Below are 16,657 nucleotides of genomic sequence, written 5' to 3'. Positions count from 1 at the left end.
CTAGATTAATTCCTGGGATGAGGGGATTGTCCTATGAGGAGAGATTGAGTAGACTAGGCCTATATTCTGTAGAGTTTAGAAGAATGAGGTGATCTTCTGAAAACATAAAATTGTTTAGGGACTTGACACGTTTAGATGCTGGGAGGATACTTCCCCTCACTAGGGAGTCTAGAACTTGTCACAGAATAAGAGGTCGGCCATTTCAGATTGAGATGAGAAATTTCTTCACTCAAAGGGTTACAAACCTTTGGAATTCTTGAGAGGTGTGAATGCTCAGTTGTTGATATTCAAATCCAAGATCGATGGGATTTTTTGGATTCTAAGGAAATTGAGGGATATGGGGATAGTACAGGAAGGTGTAGCTGAGGTAGATGAATTAGCCATGATCTTATTGAATGGTGGAGTAGGCACAAGGGGCTGCCTTTTGTTGTATAATTCTTCAATTTGTATGGCTACCTTGTGATAATTAATACCGCGTGGACCAATTCGAAAACTAGTTAAAATGGTACATTTGTATTATAGAACAAATTAATGTACTTGAATTTGTTCTTTAAAATTACATTGGTGTTTTTGAGATGAATACTTGGAAGTTTCAATAATTGTGTTGGTGCAGTAATGAATAAAGTTACTGAAAGATTGTTTTCTTGCTTACAGACTTTTTTGTAGAGTTGGATAAAGTGATGCATCCTTTGGTGTTCAGCAGCAGCAGTATGACTGATCTTGTGCGCTACACTCGTCAGGGTTTACAATGGCTTCGACTGGATGCTAACCTGTTACCATGAGCTTGGAAAAGTTGGACAGAAGACTTGAAAAATCTGTTGTTTACGTACTCTCAATTCTTTCACGTCGCTGTTTCCACTTTTCTAATTGTAAATAGGCTCCTGACCTTTTACAGAACAAAAATTATGACAAGTTACATGCTGATAAAACTATTTTTGAACCCAGTAACTTAAGTACATATAACAATTTTTAACACAAGTTACATTTCTTCACAAATAGCTTAGAGCTTCAGAAGCTTTTCCCAATTATGAAGGATCATTTCTTTCTGTTTGCATCACAGTCTTCTAATCATGTAGACACTGTGACTAGCATCTTTTGCATTACACTAATCAAACAATCAGAGCTTAGATACGAAAACCAAGTAATCTTGCATGGAATCTCCAGTGCTTACTTTTGTGTTTTATTTTGTGTTCTATTTAATAGTTCCATAGAATTTCATAACTATTATAAGGATAACTGTAGAGTTTCTCAACCTTTTGAATACTGTTCGGTTTTTGGGCTGAGTCAGGAATTATCACAGGGTATATTAAAAACTCCTATTAATTGTGAGAGACTGTAGCATGTTCAAGGCTGGATCTTGTTTCCAAGTTGGGTGCTTTGACCTACTTGGGAAAGTAGAAAAATGTGCTGGTGCTGTAACTGTGGTACACGGTTCTTTGTGAACAGCATTGACTTTCTAGCACAATTGATATAATTGTGAACAGATTTATTGCCAGTTGACCATTTTAAGACATTGTTTATATGTGTACTTTACTACATTCATTTTTGAATGTTACGTACTGGATAACTGAATTGTCTTGAAATGGTTTCATGTAACATTTGTACAGAATGCATGCACCCTTGTACAGGAGATTTAGAACATTCATATGGTTATAGTAACCTATCTGAGATGCTAGACAAATGAATCGCAGCTCTTTGCATCACCAACACTGCTTCCAAGTATCTGCTGGTCTGCTTCACTGGGTAAGCATCTTATCCAACCTACAGTGTACATAGATGGGAGTTGGCATTGAGATATGCACAACTGGACAATACCAGTTAATTGACATCTTTTGCAGTGAAGACTGTATTTGTCTGAAATGCTTCTCATCTAACTCTTTGTTTCTTTTTAAAGTAAGAGGGGGATGTGCCACAGCATAGAAAGGACCTTTAAATATAAATAATTGAGTTTCTATGTATTAAGTCTAAGATCTGGAAACTCAGACTACCAATGCAACAACAGTTATGCATCAGTTACACCGCTGCTTTAAATGTCATTGATTAACATAAATGCATTTCTTTAAAACTGAAACAGTATAACCAAGTTTGCATTTTCCATATGTTATTGTTATGTGGTCTTTGGGAGTTTGAATCTGCCACGTCAGACACACTGGGTGTGCCTTATACATCTCTTGTATTTCCCTCCTGGTTTATTATATATTTACAGTAGCTTAACAAGGTGCTACATCAAACAGTAAGGATATGTATATGATGTAATTTTGAAAAAAGCTAATTCAAGTTGTCTTCTCCATCTTGAGTCATGCTGTGTTGTTGAATGTTGGTATAGTTTGTGACCACATCTGCCAGATATGTATGCTACTCTGATCTTTTAAAATGATTACACTAGTGTGGGAAATGGGGAATTTGAGAATAAACAAAACAAAAGGGTGGGGTGGTGTGCAAACATTCTTGGAATAAACTTGCTGTGCAGCCGGGTGAACTGAAGAATACAGCAGCCTAAAGTGTCTATTTTACTGTAATTTTGTTTTAAATCTAACGAACTTCAGTCTAGAATTATTTACCATTTTGAAAGTTTTTTGTTTAAAAACAATCCTTATCCTGCCAACTAAAAAGGATATCATATACTTGCCATGATTTAGCTTTACAATGGTTAGACTGCAGTCAACAAATATATGTTTAAAAGACAAAAGGAATTTATTTGGAGGGGTTATTAGTCTAAACCAGGCCATTTTATTTATATATTTATTTTTTATTTTGGGGGTACATTCTAAAGATGTTTTCTTGCTGCTTTAATATATTGCGAAATAGATTTCCTGCTGAAAATCCACCAATGTGCTTGAAGTGACATCAGAATTGAGAGTGCATGGATGTGACTGAGTGAATAGCATGGGGGGGGGGGGCGGGGGTTACTTTCTCTTTTCCCAGAAAGATTTAAATTATTGTGGAGTATGTCCAACATGCTTGATGTGGAAAGACCAGCCTGATTGTGAGAAGGTGTGCATGATTTAACAATCAGTCTGTCTGCAACACCATGAGTTAAGAACAGGGATTTTTTTTTAATGCAGGGCTAGACAGGAATATATTTTTAAAAATAAAATGGCAACTGTTCAGATTGTTAAGAGTTCCATAATGGAGCTGCATGGAACAGCTCGGCAACCATGCTTTTCCTCAGATCTGTTACTGCCAAAATGCCTGTGTGTTGGTGACATACTTTGGAGAAGTCAAACAAATAATACTTAGTGTAATCAAAAAATGAGAGAGCCTCTTGTTATAGCCTAATACTTGCAAAGTAATCTGTTTGTAATGTATTCTCCAGTGTCGTTTTTGTAGAAACTGCTAATGTATTAAACCACAATAAGAAATGCCCATTGAACCACTAACTAGCAGAGTCTTCCTGAACAGTGGTATCTAGAGAGATCCTCATATTCAGTCAGCCGAATTCCAAAATGGTTTCAGTCTTTACCGTTATCGTCTTAAGCTATGTGTATGTGTTGTTAATACTGAAGGTGTGTAATAGGTTTGTGTTTGATACAATATCTGCCCATAAAGTATCAAAAGTTTTTAAATGTAATGTGCATTTCTAATTGTAAATGTTTATTTGATAGAAATAACTGACCTTAAAATATTTTATAGTATTTATTACTGTAGATGTCGAGGTCATCCAGACCTTTTAGCAGCTGTTCGCATTAAATGCCTCCATATGATTTGTATTTTCACTTTCAGAATCCAAAGATAAGCAAAATTTACTGGAAACTATGTCCTCCTCACTTAGCTTCTGCAGAGTATTTTTGTTCCAGTCTAGAACTACAGATGAATTTATCAAAATGCATTTCATTATATATGAATGCTCAAACGTTTAAAATAAATAGAAAGGGAATTGGTAACTATGACCATTTGAGTATGCAGCTGACTTTTGTATGTTCCTGTAATAATGTTATTAAAGCATATTCTGATCAGTGTTTATACCTCACCAAATCATTATTCTCAATTTGCCTGTAACCTTTTCAATTTTAATTTGGAGGAGTTCCTAAAAATGAACGTGGTTTCTTTAGACTCATACGATGTTAAATTGATTGATAGATTGATTGTTTAATGTTTCTTCTCCTTCCCAACCCACCCAGAAACAGATTGTTTGTACCAGTAATGGAAGAAAAAAATGAAGTAACTTAAATACTAGCATTTTGCATAGTTTTGGAGGTCCTCAGCATAACTGCCTTTATTTTATTTGAACTATATAAGTTCATGGAGTGTTATCCCCATCAAATAAATGTATTACTAAATACAGTTAGTTAATATAATTTAGGATATGTAACTTACAAAATGTATCTTTATAGGACTTATGGGGAATGGTCTACTTTTAATTCTAATTTTATTTTAAATATGTTCCAAATAGCTTGTTTGCTTATGATTTATAACACTTGATTACATTGACTTATACAAATGGAGGTGAATAGTTAACTCTAAGTGAAAGTTTTATAGCTGTGGGTGAGGTTGCTCTCTGACATAGTGCCATCTTTTGCAGTACACAGTACTTTGGCTCTACAAAGAGTACTGCAGGGTCAGGATTGCCTCAGATATGATGCATTTGCATTGGGAAGTATTTGTAAAATAATCTGTTTATGGCAAGTAAAGCATTGTATAACCTGAATTTTTGGCTTCTGTAAAGAATATTATATATTTTCCATCATAATGGAAAAGGGTTTTTAGCAAATCTAGATTGTTGCAGCTCCGCTCTGTATTTTTCAATTTTAGCCACACGTTACATATTTTTAAGGAAAATGGGATTCACATATTTGCTGTGTATAAAAAAAAAATCTGATTCTTAATTATTCTGTCAGGAAAGTAGGTCTGCTTTGTATAATGCAAAGTTGTTAATTTTAGTGAACTTCCAGTGAGCTTTTTCTTTAATAAACTTTTCAAATGCTGACTAGCCTTTGTTTTTATTACATCGGTGCTACCATGCATGTTATGGCTCAAGTCTATTTCCATCAAGTTGTCTTAAATTTTTTTTGAATAGATTAGGGGAAAAGGTTAGAGACTATGTTTAAATGTCTTCACCATTCTCTTTAATTTAATCATTTTAAATATTCTTCTGAGTTGGGGGACAGACATGCATTTCTGTAACTCATTGAGAGTGGCGTGTCACTTCCTTGGTGCCAGGGTAAATTTATTCTTTCATGGGATTTGGGCATCACTGGCAAGGCCAGCATTTGTAACCCATCCCTAATTGCCCTTGACAACTCAGTGGCTAGGCCATTTCAGAGGATAGTTGAGTCAACTACATTTCTGTGGGTCTGGAGTCACATTTAGGCCAGGTAAGGACAGCAGATTTCCTTCCCTAAAGGACATTAGTGAACCTGATGGATTTTTATGACAATCGATTAGTTTCATGGTGCTATTACTGAGACTAACGTTCAATTCCATATTTTTATTAATCAGTTGAATTTAAATTCCGCCAGCTGCCGTGGTAGGATTTGAACCCCTGTCCCCCAGGGCATTGGTCTGGGCCTCTGAATTGCTAGTTCAGCTAGCTAGGGCGGCACAGTGGCGCAGTGGTTAGCACCGCAGCCTCACAGCTCCAGGGACCCGGGTTCGATTCCGGGTACTGCCTGTGTGGAGTTTGCAAGTTCTCCCTGTGTCTGCGTGGGTTTTCTCCGGGTGCTCCGGTTTCCTCCCACAAGCCAAAAGACTTGCAGGTTGATAGGTAAATTGGCCATTATAAATTGTCACTAGTATAGGTAGGTGGTAGGGAAATATAGGGACAGGTGGGGATGTTTGGTAGGAATATGGGATTCGTGTAAGATTAGTATAAATGGGTGGTTGATGTTCGGCACAGACTCGGTGGGCCGAAGGGCCTGTTTCAGTGCTGTATCTCTAAACTAAACTAAACATTACCACTACTCCACCGTCTCCCCAAAGAATATCGTGAAGATTCTGTATGATATTCTGCAGGGGAAAACAAGTGAGCCAGAAGTTGTGGTATATGTCAATACCAATGACAGAGAGCAGGTGTTGAGGTCCTACAGTCAGATTTCAGGAACTAGGGAGGAAGTTGAAAAGTAGGACTTCAAAGGTATTAATCTCTGGATTACTCTGTGCCATGCTCTAGCGAGAGTGGAAATAGGGAGGAGGGAGGACTTCAGATTCTTGGGGTATTAGGATCAGTTCTTGAGCAGGAGCAGCATACTGGAAAGGGACAGATTGCACCTCGACAGCACTGGGGCCATTGTCCTTGTGGGAAGGTTTATTAGTGTGGTTGTGGAGGATTTAAACTAAATTGGCAGGGGGATGAGCACCAGCATGTAGAAGTAGAAAAGAATAAGATGCATAAAAGAGTGAGTTTTGGATGATACTAGAGAAAGAAGTAGTATATTAAATAGGAGCAGACTAAGAAGGGCTACGAGGAATACAAAGAAGGCTCACAGTGCATGTATGTAAACACAGTTATGGCCAAGGCAGGAGTAATGCACTGTTAATTCAGTCCCACTACTCCATAGGTCACAGCATATTAGTATAGTTTCCCACCTACTGGAAAAACAGCCTTAATTATCCCCAGAATAAATCACCCCAACCAGGTTTCTTTAAACAACAACAAAATTAATAATAAACCAAGTTTTAAATGACAGATGAATATGTATGAAAAGATTTTATAACTCAATTTTCCTAACCCTCATGCGCGCACATACATTCAATTGCCAATGGTTAACTGGGGAACATGGAAATATTGGCTTTACAGCAGTTTCTTAAGAATAATAAAATAACTGGGTTGTAACTTCGGGTAGTGACGTGTCCCAGAGTCAAATAATCAGATGCCACTCTGTTTCTCCAGGTGAAATTAATGAATAGTCTGTAGCGGATAGGCATTCAAGGTAGTTCATCTACAGCAGGTGTCACACAGCTGTTTCAGCAACAGGTCTATTTAAATTTTAAAGTAGCAATCTAACAGTGGAAACTTTCTTGAGATTTCAGGAACTTCCAAAAATACCAAACGTCACAGGACTCTTGAAGCAGAAACTTTCCAGAGATTAGAGACAATAGGAAATTTTGCTTCCTCTCAGCAAAGAAGTGTTTCTCCACAGAATGTAGCAGCTCTTTTTTTTTCTGCGTCTTTTCCTCTCTCTTCAGACAGGTCAAAACCTCACCTTAAATGTAGCACTTTTCCACTTGAAATGCAAAGCTTATTTTCAGAGAGACTAGGTCCTTTTCTCTGGTCTATCAGCAAATGACAGCTCCAGCCACTGCTAGCTGTCCTGTTTCCCTCTGCAGAATTAAAACTAAAGTCTTTCCACAGAAGTCGTAAGATTGTCGTAAAATCTCCCTGTTGCTTGGATACAAATTGCCTTGCATCCCGCACTCCAAACACCAAATGTCAACATAGTCACTGTTCAGTCTTAAAAGCACACAGACTTCCTAGTTTTTTTTTAAAGAACAAAACTCTTATGACAACAGTGTGGTGAATAAGGTTGGTGATCTACAGGCACAGATAACTGTGGGAATATGATGTAGTGGCAATAATGGAAATGTGGCTTAAAATGGTGAGGACTGGGTGTTTAATATTCAAGGATACAAAGAGTTCAGAAAAGAGAGGGAAGGAAAAATAGGGATGGCAGTGTTGGAAAGAGGATGGCCTTGAGAGGGCTAGGACAGAATCCATTTGGTTAAAGTTGAGAAGCAAAAAGGGTATGATCATGCCACTAGGGCTCTTCTATAGGCCTCCAAATAGAGAGGTGTGGAGGAGCAAGTTTGCAGGGACCTCAGATGTGCAAGAACTATAGAGTGCTGATATTTGGGGGACTTTAATTACCCAATTATAAATTGGGATAATGGAGTGGGAAAGAAGGGGAGGAATCTCTGATATGTGTTCAGGAGAACTTCCTTTACTTGGTCCAACTAGGAAGGATGCATGCTAGATATGGTGCTGGAGAAATTGGGTGGGCCAAGTGTCTGGGGAAACATTTGGGTCAGAGTGATCATTGAATCAATAAGATTTAAATTAATAATGGAGAAGAACAAGGAACAATCTAAAATAGAACTTCTTTATAGGTAGAAGACTAACCAACAGGGTGAGAGGAGGTGCAGCTAAAGACTGCCCTGTGGAGGGGCACCCCTGCCCCCCACAAAATGGTGGCCTAGCTGCTTTTTTTAAAAAGTGTCAGACGGTAGCTTCTTGTTGAAATTACTTACCTTGTACTGCAGCTGGATACTTTTCTGAAGCTGAAAGACCTCTGGCCCTCTACCTTAGAGACCCCAACCTCTGCCCTCAATTGAATAGGGAACCTGTCTCCATGCCAATTGAGGGCTGGCCCACATGAAAATCTTGACTTTAATCAGTTACTCGCCAAAGGTGGGTTCGGGACCCGAATACAGTCCTGACTCCGTGGGAAAGTTCAGCCCCCTGTCTGATACATTCTAGTAATTTTCCCACAACTGAGGTCTATAATTTACTGATATATTTCTCCTCTTAAATAATGGTGTCATATTTGCAATTGCCCAATCCAAAGGCACAAGTTCCAGATGTAGTAATTTAGAAGATTATGACTTAAATGCATCATTAATCTCCCCACCCATTTCTCTTAATACCCTAGGGTGGAAACCATCAGGTCCTGGAGATTTGTCTATCTTAAATCCGATTATTTTCTCCCTTATAAAAATTTTTTGACATAGTGGCTAAGATGTACTGTACCAATTATCATTGTTCATGCTCAAATCTCAAGGGAGACTTGAACCCACAACCTTCTAACTCAGAGGCAAGAATACTCCCATTGAGTCTTAGCTAACACAAAAGGGTAATTAAAGGTTGAACATAAGTTATATCTAGTCTGAGGAGACTACAGCTACTGTTGACATCCACCTAGGATGGGAGCAGGTGAGACTTAAAAATCAGTGCACACTGTAATATTAAAGCATTACAATTACTTGGGATTCCCAGAGGGAGTTCTTGAACAGTGCACAGCAGATCTGTTAGTATTCGAAGTAAAGATGAATTAAATAATGGAACCCTTGTTTGGTAGTACAGAACTTGAGTACTGCTGAAAATAGACATTTTGTCAAAGCTTTTCATCTTGCAATCGCCAGGACAATTTGCAAGAATACCAATGTAAAGGAAACAAATTTATACTGCATGAGAAGAGAGTGTTGGGGTTTATTTGGTGGGCAGTGCCTGGCATATTTGTGCAATGATAGTTAATTAGCTATTTTAAAAAAATTATTGTACCAAATATAACAATCTGCTCTGATACTGCAACCTTCCACAACAGCACTCTGATATGTCTTCCTTTTTCCTCAATCAAGGATTCTCCTCCTCTTTCTCCCCCCCCCCCCCCCCCCCCCCCCGCAATGTGGTTGAAAGGCCCTTCAACTGTGTCCAGCCCATTTCCCGCACTTCTGTCCTCATGCCTTCCCCTCTCTCCCAGAACCGCGACAGGCTTCTCCTTGTCCTCACTTTCCTCCACATCGAGAGGATCATCCTCTGCCATTTCTGCCAACTCCAGCATGATGCCACCGCCAATTGCAGCTTCCCCTCCCCTATCAGCATTCCGAAGGGATCATTCCCTGGTCCACTCTTCCATTACCCCCAAAACCTCATCCCCTTCCCAAAGCACCTTCCCATGCAGTCGCAGGAGGAGTAATACCAGGCGATTTACCACCTCTCTCCTCACTATCCAAGACCCCAAACACTCCTTTCAGGTGAAGCAGCGATTTACTTGTACTTTCAATTTAGTATACTGTATTTCCTGCTCACAATGTGGTCGCCTCTAGATTGGGGAGACCAAACGCAGAGTGGTTGACTGCAGAACACCTCCGCTCAGTCCAAAAGTATGACCCCAAGCTTCCGGTTGCTTGCCATTTCAACGCTCCCCCCTGCTCTCATGCCAACATATCTATCTTTGGCCTGCTCCAGTGTTCCTGTGGAGATCAACGCAAGCTCAAGGAGCAGCGCCTGATTTTTCGATTAGGCACTCTCCAGCCTTGCGGACTGAACATTGAGTTTAATAACTTCAGAGCATAACTGGCCTTTTTAAAATTTATTTTTAACCATGTTCCTGCTTTTTATGCAGTCACAGCTGCTCATTATTCCACTATTAACACCCACTCTGGAGTAATGCTTTGTTTTTCACCACAAGTATTAACATATGCTTTGCCTTTGTCTCAGGACAGCTTTGTTATTTAATCTCCATTTGCCCTATTAAACACCTTCCCTTTTGTTCTCTTCCCCCACTCCCCTCCCCTTCACTTGCTTAAAACCTAATTCTTTTCTAACCTTTGCTAGTTCTGATGAAAGGTCACAGACCTTAAACTTTAACTTTGCTTCTCTCTCCACAGATGCTGCCAGACTTGTTGAGTATTTGCAGCACTTTTTGTTTTGTTTCAGATTTCCAACATCTGCAGTATTTTGCTTTTATAACAATTTTTGATCTATCTTACACAGGGCACCTGGAGTAAGGTGTGAGGTCCTCTGTTTACGGTGGGGGGGGGGGGGGCTGGTTCCGGGGGCGCATAGAGCAGAGGAGGTGGTGCACATTCAGCGAACCTTCTCATTAACCACAGGCTGGCCATTTTATTTTAAACAATAATGAACTTTTGAAGGCAGATTCCTAGGGCACGTTTTAGGGGAAGGAAAATTGGGATATTCAATCAAAATACTGGAGAATTGTTTTTCCAAGGAGTTAAATTGAGTTTATTTCCTATTTGGTGAAAGCATTGATGTATTTGATACCACTAATCATTTAAAAGCTATTAATTGTGCTAAAAATGAAGATTAACTAGATTTGAATGAAAAAGTTTTAGAAAAGCTGTCCGGTGAAGTAAAAGAATACATCTGTGTCGACTCTATAGACAAAAGAGATGAATACAGTTTGTACCCTCCAGAGTTTCTATGCAGAATCACTCTAATGGGCATGCCACTGCACAAACTTAGACTTAAGGAAGGAGCAGTTATAATGTTGCCATGAAACTTGAATTCTAAACAAGGACTTTGTCATAGAACAAGATTGGTAATTAGGAAGCTGTTTTCTTTGATAGATGCTGAAATTATAACAGGCAAATTTCAAGGAAATAAAGCATCTATTCCTCAAATAATATTGAGCCCATCAGATATAAACCTGCCTTTTAACTCAGGAGAAAACAGCTGCCAATTAGACTTTCATATTCTATGGCAATAAATAAGTTACAAGGCCAGACTTGTGACCAAATTTGTATTTATATTCTGAGGCCTGTTTTTACACATGGACAGCTTTATGTAAGAATATAAGGAGCAGGAGTAGGCCATTCGGCCCCTCAAGTCTGCTCCACCATTCAATAATATGGCTGATCTGATTGTGGCCTTAACTCCATTTTCCTGGCTGCCCGCCACCCCCAGCCCCATTACCCTCAACTCCTTAGTCAATCAAAAAGATTGTCAATAAAATCACCTCTCAGTCTTCTAAACTTTGGGTGTAGGCCCAACTTGCTCAATCTTTCCTCATAAGACAAATCACTCATCACAGGAATCAGCCTGATGAACCTTCCCTGAACTGCTTCCAATGCAAGTAAATCCCTCCTTAAATAAGGTGACCAAAACTGTACACAGTACTCTAGGTGTGGGCTCATCAATGCCTTGTAGTTGTAGCAAGACTTCCCTACTTTTATACTCCATCCCCCTTGCATTAACGACCAACATTCTATTTGCCTTCCTAATTATCTGCTATACCTGCATGCTGATTTTCTGTGATTCATTTACAAAGACACCCAGGTCCCTCCGTACCACAGCATTCTGCAATGTCTCCATTTAAATGATCTGCTTTTCTATTCTTCCTGCCAAAGTGGACAACCTCACATTTTCCCACATTATACTCCATCTGCCAAATTTTTGCCTATTCATTTAACCTATCTGTATCCCTTTGCAGACTCTGTCCTCCTCACAACTTGCTTTCCTACCTATCTTAGTATCGTGAGCAAATTTGGCTACAATATAGTCGGTCCCTTCATCCAAGTCATGAATATGGATCGTAAATAGTTGAGGCCCCAGCACTGATCCCTGTGGCACTCCACTAGTTACAGTTTGCCATCCTAAAAATGACCCATTTATCCCGACACTTTCCTGTTAGCTAGCCAGTCCTCTATCCATGCTAATATATTACTCCCCAACACCATGAGCTGTTTTCTTATGTGACACCTTATTGAATGCCTTTTGGAAATCCAAATATACTGCATCATCTGGTTCCCCTTCATCCACCTTTCTTGTTACATCTTCAAAGAACTCTAACAAATTTGTCAAACGTGATTTCCCTTTCATACAATCAGGCAGAGTTAACATGGTTTTATTATGACTTTCTAGATATCCTGCTACTATTTCCTTAATAATGGATTCAAGCATTTTCCCAATAACAGACATTTGGCTAACAGGCCTATAGTTTCCTGATTTCTGTTTCCCTCCTTTCTTGAACAGAGGTGTTATATTTGCAGTTTTCCAATCCGCTGAGACGTTTCAAGAATCTAGGGAATTTTGGAATATTGCAACCAATCACTATCTCTGCAGCCACTTCTTGGATGCAAGCCATAAGGTCCAGGGGACATGTCAGCCTTTAGTCCCATTAGTATTCCCATTACTTTTTTTTTAGTGATAGTTTTAAGTTTTATTTATTTTATTTAGAGATACAGCACTGAAACATTGTGAGCAGCGAATACAGTATACTACATTAAAGGTACAAGTAAATTGCTGCTTCACCTGAAAGGAGTGTTTGGGGCTTTGAATAGTGAGGAGAGAGGAGGTAAATGGGCAGGTATTACACCTCCTGCAATTGCAGGGGAAGGTGCCGTAGGAAGGGGACAAGGTGGTGGGGGTAATGGAGGAGTGGACCAGGGTGTTGCGGAGGGAATGATCCCTTTGGAATGCTGACATGGGAATGGAGGGGAATATGCGTTTGGTAGTGGCATCACACTGGATGTGGTAGAAGTGGCGGAGGATGATCCTTTGGATCTGAAGGCTGGTGAGGTGGAAAGTGAGGACCCTGTCGCGGTTCTGGGAGGGAGTGGAAGAGGTTAGGTAGATGTATGGGAAATGGGCTGGACATGGTTGAGGACCCTGTCAACCACAGTGGGGGGTCGGGAGATTCCTCGAATGAGGAAAAAGGAAGACATATCAGACGCACTGTCGTGCAAGGTAGCATCATCAGAGCAGATGCGTCGGAGACGGAGAAACTGGGAGAATAGAATGGGGTCCTTACAGGAGGCAGGGTGTGAAGGAGTGTAGTCGAGGTAGCTGTGGGAGTCAGTAGGCTTAGAATGAATATTAGTAGACAGCCTATCCCCAGAGATGAAGACAGAGGAGTCGAGGAAGGGAAGTGTCGGAGATGGACCATGTAAAGGTGAGAGAAGGGTGGAAATTAGAAGCAAAGTTGATAAAGTTTTCTAGTTCTGGGTGGGTGCAGGAAATGGCACCAATACAGTCATCAATGTACTGGAAAAAGAGTTGGGGGAGGCGGCCTGAGTAGGACTGGTACAAGGAATGTTAGACATATCCCACAAAAAGACAGGCATAACTAGGACCCATGCGGGTACTCATGGCAACACCTTCTATTTGAAGGAAGTGAGTGGAGTTGAAGGAGAAGTTGTTCAATGTGAGAAGAAGTTCAGCCAGGTGGAGGAGGGTGGTGGTGGATGGGGACTGGTTGGGCCTCTGTTCAAGGAAGAAGCGGAGAGCCCTCAAACCGTCCTGGTGGGGATGGAGGTATACTGTACTGTTTGATAAAGTGTCTACCAAAACTCGTTTTCACAGCCACATCTCCTTCCTCAGTGACTGTCTCCGGCTCCAACATATTCCACGTGGATGCCAACTGAAGTTTCATCCTTCGTGTTTTGAATCCACCAAGGATCACAGGTATCTCCTAGAAATACAACGTTCCTCGGACTGCTGTTCTCGCTGCATACTGAGATCCACACTCTTGCCATGTGCCGCTACATGTACACACTGGACCTCTCTCTCCAGAAACACCGCTTCACCTTATCTCAAAGCTGTTATACTCCACAGTCTCATTTCATCCTTCATCTTATCTGACGCATTAACAAGCCTACCTTAACTTCCTTAGTTAGCCATGGATGGTGCATCCTTCTGGTAGAGTCTTTCTTCCTCAAGGGAATATTTTCCAGAGTGAAATGTTTTGATTCTGTTAAAAGTATTTGGTGAAAGAATGAGTAGAAATCCTATGTTTAAAGAAGTACTGTTGCAAAGATACTAATTTGACCGCAAATGTTTCGTAATTGCTAGCGGCAGAGGGATGGCATGGGAAGGATGGAAGGGAAGGGATGCTATCGAAGGGGTGGCATGGGAAGCAGGAAATGGCATGGGAGGGAGGGAAAGGAAAGGATGGATGGGAGGGGTGGATGAGATGATGGAATTGGATAAGTCATAGTCCTAGAAGTAGACCATTTGGCCCATTGAGTCCATGCTGGCTCTCCACGGAACCATCCAGTCAGTTCCACTCCCCCGCTCAATCTCCATAGTCCTGAAAGTTGATTTCCTTCAAGTGGCCATCCAATATCCTTTTGAAATCCTTGATTGTCTCCATTTCCACTGCCCTCATGGGCAGTGAGTTCCAGGTTATTACGAACTGCTGCATAAAAAGGTTCTTCCTCTTATCCCCTGAATCTCTTGCCCAAAACCTTAAATCTGTGTCCCCTAGTCATTGGCCTCATTGGCTACAGGTGAGGTCCCAGAGGACTGGAGAATAGCCAATGTTGTTCCTTTGTTTAAGAAGAGTAGCAAGGATAATCCAGGAAATTATAGGCCGGTGAGCCTTACGTCAGTGGGAGAGAAATTATTAGAGAGGATTCTTCGGGACAGGATTTACTCCCATTTGGAAACAAATGGACTTATTAGCGAGAGGCAGCATGGTTTTGAGAAGGGGAGGTCGTGTCTCACTAATTTGATTGAGTTTTTTGAGGAAGTGACAAAGATGATTGATGAAGGAAGGGCAGTAGATGTTATCTATATGGACTTCAGTAAAGCCTTTGACAAGGCAGACTGATACAAAAGGTGAAGTCACATGGGATCTGAGGGGAGCTGGCAAGATGGATACAGAACTGGTTCGGTCATAGAAGACAGAGGGTAGCAGTGGAAGGGTGCTTTTCTGAATGGAGGAATGTGACTAGTGGTGTTCCGCAGGGATCAGTGTTGGGACCTTTGCTGTTTGTAGTATATATAAATGATTTGGAGGAAAATGTAGCTGGTCTGATTAGTAAGTTTGCGAACGACACAAAGGTTGGTGGAGTTGCGGACAGTGATGAGGATTGTCAGAGGATACAGCAGGATATAGACCAGTTGGAGACTTGGGCGGAGAAATGGCAGATGGAGTTTAATTCGGACAAATGTGAGGTAATGTATTTTGGAAGGTCTAATGCAGGTGGGAAGTATACAGTAAATGGCAGAACCCTTAGGAGAATTGACAGGCAGAGAGATCTGGGCGTACAGGTCCGCAGGTCACAAAGTGGCAACGCAGGTGGATAAGGTAGTCAAGAAGGCATACGGCATGCTTGCCTTCATCAGTTGGGGCATAGAGTATGAAAATTGGCAAGTCATGCTGCAGCTGTACAGAACTTTAGTTAGGCCACACTTAGAATATTGCGTGCAATTCTGGTTGCCACACTACCAGAAGGACGTGGAGGCTTTGGAGAGGGTACAGAAGAGGTTTACCAGGATGTTGCCTGGTCTGGAGGGCATTAGCTATGAGGAGAGGTTGGATAAACTCGGTTTGTTTTCACTGGAACAACGGAGGTGGAGGGGCGACATGATAGAGGTTTACAAAGTTATAAGCGGCATGGACAGAGTGGATAGTCAGAAGCTTTTTCCCAGGGTGTAAGAGTCAGTTACTAGGGGGCATAGGTTTAAGGTGAGAGGGGCAAGGTTTAGAGGGGATGTGCGAGGCAAGTTCTTTACACAGAGGGTGGTGAGTGCCTGGAACTTGTTGCCGGGGGAGGTGGTGGAAGCAGGTACCATAGAGACGTTTAAGAGGCATCTTGACAAATACATGAATAGGATGGGAATAGAGGGATACGGACCCCGGAAGTGCAGAAGGTTTTAGTTTAGGCAGGCATCAAGATCGGCGCAGGCTTGGAGGGCCGAATGGCCTGTTCCTGTGCTGTACTGTTCTTTGTTCTTTGTTCTTAGTCCTTGAACTATTGGTTAATAGGAACAGTTTTCCCTTGTCTAACTTATCTAAGCCTGTAATGATCTTGTACACCTCTATTAGATCTCCCCTCAATCTCCTTTGTACTAAGGAGAACAACCCCAGCTTTTCCAACCTAACCTTGTAACTGAAATCCTCTGGCCCTGGAACCATTCTAGTAAATCTCCGCACCCTATCAAATCACATTGTTCCTAAAGTATGGTGACCAGAACTGGATGCAATACACTAGTCATGGCTGAACCAGAACTTTATAAATGTTCAGCATAACTTCCATGCTTTTTTACTCAATATCTCTATTTATGAAGCCTAAGATCCCATATATGCTTTGCTAACTACTCTCCCAATAGTCCTGCCACTTTCAAAGATCTATGTACACCCTTTAGAACTGTACCATTTAGTCTCGCCTCACCCCATCCCTTCTGCCAAAATGCATCAGCTCACAATATTCTGTATTAATTCCATTTGCCACTTGTCTGCCCATTCTGCTAGCCTGT

The 16,657-nt window shown here is 40.9% G+C and overlaps 1 protein-coding gene across 9 annotated transcripts in view; it reads left to right on the top strand.

The window, feature by feature from the left end:
- The window catches only part of aff4 (AF4/FMR2 family, member 4), a 150,473-nt gene extending 145,546 nt beyond the window's left edge, over positions 1-4,927 (top strand). For all 9 annotated transcript variants that reach the window (XM_068043847.1, XM_068043850.1, XM_068043852.1 and 6 more), the window contains one exon: positions 655-4,927. In XM_068043847.1, the coding sequence (XP_067899948.1) occupies positions 655-782 (128 nt within the window). In that variant the 3' untranslated portion in view covers positions 783-4,927. The remainder of the gene's footprint in view (positions 1-654) is intronic.
- Positions 4,928-16,657: the final 11,730 nt, after the last annotated feature.

This window comes from Heterodontus francisci, chromosome 12, assembly GCF_036365525.1.
Source record: "Heterodontus francisci isolate sHetFra1 chromosome 12, sHetFra1.hap1, whole genome shotgun sequence".
In the NCBI taxonomy this organism is placed as follows: domain Eukaryota; kingdom Metazoa; phylum Chordata; class Chondrichthyes; order Heterodontiformes; family Heterodontidae; genus Heterodontus; species Heterodontus francisci.
This window is presented reverse-complemented; position numbering and strand designations above follow the sequence as displayed.